The sequence below is a fragment of the Malus domestica genome, chromosome 05, assembly GCF_042453785.1.
Source record: "Malus domestica chromosome 05, GDT2T_hap1".
Lineage (NCBI taxonomy): Eukaryota > Viridiplantae > Streptophyta > Magnoliopsida > Rosales > Rosaceae > Malus > Malus domestica.
In genome coordinates, this window is record NC_091665.1 from 33,865,326 (window position 1) to 33,871,347 (window position 6,022).

The 6,022-nt window shown below is 39.3% G+C and overlaps 1 protein-coding gene across 1 annotated transcript; it reads left to right on the forward strand.

Annotated features, from left to right (window-relative positions):
* Positions 1-3,638: 3,638 nt before the first annotated feature.
* On the forward strand, positions 3,639-5,644 carry LOC103445769 (uncharacterized). Its single transcript, XM_008384807.4, has one exon. It carries the CDS (start codon positions 4,087-4,089, stop codon positions 5,344-5,346), a length of 1,260 nt encoding a protein of 419 aa, XP_008383029.2. The 5' UTR covers positions 3,639-4,086; the 3' UTR covers positions 5,347-5,644.
* Positions 5,645-6,022: the final 378 nt, after the last annotated feature.

Sequence of the window (6,022 nt, forward strand, 5' to 3'; positions counted from 1 at the left end):
ATTACATGTGACATAAATCTTAGCATGAGAGCTGATATATTTAATACTTGAAATAATATGAAAATAAATGTAAATCACAAATATTAGAGAATAAGATGGATAGTTAACATTGAGAGTCAATTTATTAGTGCAATTAACAGGTTAAAGATAATGGATATGCACCAAAAAAAAAATTTTATCACATAGAGGCAGCATGATAACCAATATGTTATTTTGCGATTGAAAATCAAAGAATACTAAGATTAAAGATGAAATGGAGATTGTGTTTATCCCAGACGGTAGAAATGTCATCCCATGTGTATAAGAACACGTGTTGTCAAAAGTTTATCAATGAGTATTATTAAAGATTGATTATTGACTTTTTCATCAACTAATATAGAGTGTAGACTTGCATATTTATCAGTCTTGCCTGAAAATCTCGGTCTCCATATTCTGTAGACATGGACTATTATTTTTGGGATTTTTTCATATGAGATCAATCGATTAAGAGGAGTTGGACCTTGATCTTCCATTTGAAACGGCTGAAATAAGATTTAACGCTTGTAAATTGAGAAATAATGCACACAGAAATTTCAAAGAGGCTGAAGAACGATAAAATCAAAGCATAATTTAAGCTGAAATAGAAAAGAATTTTTTTAAAAAATTAAATAAATGTGTAAAAGAACAATAAATTCAATAAAAACCAAAAGAAAAAAAACAGGAACAAAGAATAGTGGACAAAGCATGGCAGTGTTTGCAAGGATGAATTTGATGCTGAAATAGCATTAATAAAGATTAAAAATACATAATTTCTCATATAATTACTGGAGGTAGGCAAATACAGAAAATTCAAACTGATATGAAACATAAACAAAGCCACACTCATCCAATTTGAGAAAATATATGAGCTGATAAAATTTTAACACAAAGATAAAAATTATTGTCTAAAAAATAAACAGAACAAAACCATGAATTTAGTTTTGTCCAAGAAAGGAAACAGAATGCAACAGAAAAACTGTTTAACCAAACTGTATTCAAATTATACAAAAAGTTCTATTCAAGCAAACTGACTTTTATTTAGCAAAGCAAACTGTACAAAGAACAGATGATGTTTAACTCAATTGACATTATGCAAAGGTCAATTCAAATATTAAAAATCCTATGCACAAAAATGAAAAAAAAATATTTTACTTTTTTTGGATTAATCCTACCACGTTGAAAGAAGAAAATGACATTGACATTTCAGTTTTAAAAGTTAACACAAACCTCACTGTACACCAATCAAGCAAACATGAGAGACTAAAAAATGTAAAACCAAACCAAATTGAAAGACGAAATTACAGTAATTTCAATTTTAAAACCAACATTATCCAAATTGTCAACTGGTTGGGGATTCGAAATTAAGACTTAAGATACATGGGTAAATACTTGTAATCATTTGAGCTCCAAACTCCTTCTCAAAATTTCAAAGTATTAAATGACGAATTATACTATAAAACTCGCATACTGCTTATCCCATCCACAAAAATTAAGAATTAAAATAACACAACATGCTATTTTGCTTCCTCATAGCAGGACCACTGCTTAACTGAAGCACATTGTCATCACACAAACATAAATGAAGTGAAACTATTCATCTATCATATTCTTTTTCTCCGTTTTCCTATTCCTGATTCCTATTCTTTATTCCATGCTTTTTCTGCTGTTTTTCCCTCACCCTTTATCCCATTTTCTTCCAAGTCTACAATAAAAACCACATGCATAAACAGGCCAAAAATTTGACAAAACTCAGAACATAGCCTAACTAAAAATGCGACCAATTAAAACTTAGAAAAACTAACGAAAAATTCAAAAAAACTTCTCTTTTAGTGAAAAACCATTTTTAAAGGTATAGTGAATCGTATTAGAGAAATGTATAAATGTGGTTTTTCGTTAAAAATAAATAATACCGAAAGTGTTTTGTTAAAATTTCTTTTAAACTTTCATCGAAAAAACACTCTATCTCTGTGATAAAACAGAAATACCCCACTTTATCCCTCTGACGAAATAGGAATGCTTGGTAATAAAATAATGAAGCAACAAATGGCGTGAAATAATAAAATACATCCCTACAAATTCAAATAACCGAAACAAATAATCATATGGTCATTTCAGTTCGAAAAAAAAAACACATCGCTCAAAAAACTAATACCTGACAAAGAACCCAATCGGGGATACTGGAAATTGCAACTACACGGTCCTCCGAATGGCGATCAGACAGTCGTTCAACCACTGCAAAAACAACCATCAAAAAACACAAAGTCATAGCCTATAAAGAGTGTAAGAAATAAAAAAAAGAACAAATCGAAAGATCCCTGTCCCGAATTAAAAATTGGAAAGCGAAAACAAGGGCGCTGAAAATCGATCGCACAAACTGAAGTCATGCAACAGCAGAAACCACGAAGAAAAACAAAAGACAGAAACGAAAATAAAAAGCATAAACAAAACGAAAGAAACGGCAAACAAAACTAACCAACCAAATTTGAAACGAAGAAAAACGCACAACCAGCTTAAACCAAGGTTCTAAAGTAAAGTGAAAGTGAACAGAAAGCGAAAGGAATCAGCAAAAATAAGAGAGAAGAGAAGGCAAAGCCGAGCAACACGCGGGAAAAAAAAAGATAAAGGAAAGGGGTAAAAACAACATTTCATGTACCACCTTCAAAATGCCAAAAAAGTGGGCTTTAGATTAGAGGCAAAACCTGGTGGGCACTGACCACTGTTAGTGAACAGTGGTTTTTTTCACCAGGTTTTAGTACAGAGATAATGTACATGTTTCGTTGATTAGGAATTTTGTCAAAACACGCTACGTACTTGGTGCATGACTCATCTCAAAAGCAATTCGTCATTCATAATCTAAACAACTTGGGAATAAAAATTACATTTACAAAGCTTGAGAGCAATAATGAAATGCTAAACAAACTAAACTCAATTTAATTGTGTGGTTGAGCATTAGTACATATGGCAAGCTATAACAATGGTTAAAAATCCTAAACATAGCTAGATTAATAGATAATTGAGCATGTCATGACGTTGTTAAGATCTCATATAGTCTTTATGGCCCTGGCCAATAAATGAACTTTTATGGGCCTTTAAAATATCTTTAATACCATGACTAACAGTTGGTCAAATTCTTATTCCAAGTAGTTTATAGAGCGTAAAGTGGCAAAAACATTATCAGAAATGCCTCACATGGAAAGCAAATTTGTAAATGGGTTTAAGTTCGTCCGAGCCCAAATAGAGGTGCAATTGCTGGGCTTGAAGGTTTAAGTGTGTCTAACCCCTAAAACATGATCTCTCTGCTTGGTGTGCTCTACACTAGTGAAGTGAAATGGCACTTGAAAATGGTGACCGCCAATTACTCTCTTAAGTGTAAGTCATATATTTACTCAATTGGTATAAGCGTATAAATACTTGTGATGTTACCCTGAAGCCAACCCAAGTTGGGTGAGTCTAGTGGCTTATTGAAAAAGTACGGACAACAGCTTTCTACAGAAAATAACAGGAGGCTCTGAGTTTGATACTTTGTAGATTGTAAATCTGCTTGATCGTCGTCACATATAAAATACCCTTCTCAAGTTGCTTTCTCTAGATTCGGAAGGGATAAAAACTCGTAGTTCACCACCAATTTTGACCAAATTGAAAAAAAAAATTGGTTACATCTCACACCAAAAGCAAATCTATGACCAAATCTCTCCTCTTTATCTTCAATAAATTAACAACCACTAAAAAGCAAAAGCACAAAAATGGAGCAAGATTTGATCATTAATTAGAGATGAAGGAAAAACCCCAAAAAACAAGACAGGTACAGCAAAAGATGAAATGATAGAGAGCGACGTGGCCTCAAATAAAATGGAGCGTTTCCACTTGTGCTATATGTATATATCTGCACGCATCTTTTGCATGCTCCGTATTCAAGGACACCGAGTAACTCTCCCCTTATCTCACTTGTAACTCCCAAACCCTAAACCGCCAACGCACACCTCCCTAGATCTCTCCTCCCACCGCAACCCATTTTCCCCGGCAATGTGATTCCGACCCCAAACGCACAACCGCATTGTCCTTTTTGAGATGGCCTCCGCTTGCGTCAACAACATCGGGGTGTCGCCGGAGAAGTTCCCTCCAGCGACTTTCCCGTCGTACGGATGGCTGAGTCCTAGAATCTCCTTCAGCCGCGAGTTTCCCAACGAAGACGACGCTTCAAAGCTGGGAGCCGGGGCCAAAGCCTCGTCTCCGGCAAAGAACCAGCCGGACGGTCCAGATCCGGAGGTCTCCTGCGCCGAGTTTGAGTTCCGGTTGGAAGATCCCGTGGCGATGCTTCCCGCTGACGAGCTCTTTTCAGGCGGGAAGCTCATGCCGCTTCAGTTCTCCTCGGTCAAAGCTACGGTCAACGATCCGACTTCGACGGAGATCAGATCGCCGGACACGACCAAGTACCGCCGGAGAACTGAAATAATCGGTGCGGACCCGTACCTGTTCTCTCCCAAGGCCCCGAGGTGTTCGAGTAGGTGGAGGGAGCTCTTAGGCCTAAAGAAGCTCTACCAGAACAGCACCGCCACCACCACCAACGGTAACTCGAAGAGCGAGAGCCACAAGACGGCAGCGACTGTAAGCACAAGCGCGCCTAAATCTCTGAAGCATTTCCTTCACCGGAGCTCGAAATCTCTGTCCTCCTCCCCCTCCGCCTCCGACGCTTCCCTGAGCTTGCCGCTGCTTAGAGACTTGGACTGCGAATCGGTCTCGATTTCGTCGCGCCTCTCGCTCTCCTCCTCGTCTTCCGGCCACGAGCACGAGGACCTTGCAAGGCTCTCGCTCGATTCGGACAAGCCAAATCCGAACCCGACCATTTCTATCCACCGGACCAACCCGAGACAAGTGCGGGTACGGACGGTGAAGACTCGGGAGGCGACGAAGCAGAGATCGGCGGCGGATCAGGCGAGGGTGGGACGGAGCCCGATGCGGAGGGCTACGGGGGAATCGGGTACAGTGGCGAGCAGAGGAGTATCGGTGGACTCGCCGAGAATGAACTCGTCGGGGAAAATAATCTTCCAGAGCTTGGAGCGTAGCTCGAGTAGTCCAAGCAGCTTCAACGGTGGGCCCAGGTTGAAGCACAGAGGCATGGAGCGGTCCTACTCGGCCAACGTCAGAGTGACTCCGGTTCTCAACGTTCCGGTTTGCTCTCTCCGCGGTTCTTCCAAGTCGGGGTCGGTTTTCGGGTTCGGGCAGCTATTTTCCGGGTCGGTCCCGCAGAAGAAAGAAGGAAACCGCGGCCAGTACGGCCATTATGGCCATCATAGTCAAAGTAAGAACCGCACCGACCGAACCGCCTGAATCCCAATTGGGGGAACCCGTTTTGAAGGCGTCGTTTGATTCATCGTGTTTTGTTGTATGTAAATACGAGGCAGATTCTGATATTCTGATCCCAGATGTTAGCTATGTCGTTAGAGTTTAGATGGTGTCGTTTAATCCATCAAACCGACCATCGTCGTTAGTGTAAGACACTATTTCTGACTGTGACTGTGGTGCGTGAAGATCACGCGTGTCGGATGTACGTAGGACTTGCAAATAGGCTGTGCGGACTGGTCCTGCTAGAATCAACATGTTGAGCTTATCCATGCATTATTTTTCATTTTCTTTTTGGGCTTTTAATTAATCTAATTTTCATTAAAAGTGCTATATATATATATATATTATTTGCGGAATTTGGGAAATGATGCCAAATATTCGAAAGAGGCGCCAGCTCCTTTTTGTTTTTTTAGGCTTTTGTAATGTGTGATGTTAATGTTAGGGATTTAATTAGTCTGTTGGCAGTGTTTTAATGGGTCGGTGGAGACCCACATGTGACATCTAAGATTTCGTATAATTAGAGGATTTTAAGGCCTTAAACAATTGGAAAGAGGATTTTAAGGCCTTAAACAATTGAAGATACTGCATGTAACATGAAATTAGGCAAGGGGTTGAGGTTAGGCACGTCCCTAATGGGCACTTTATGCTTTATTAGAAGCTA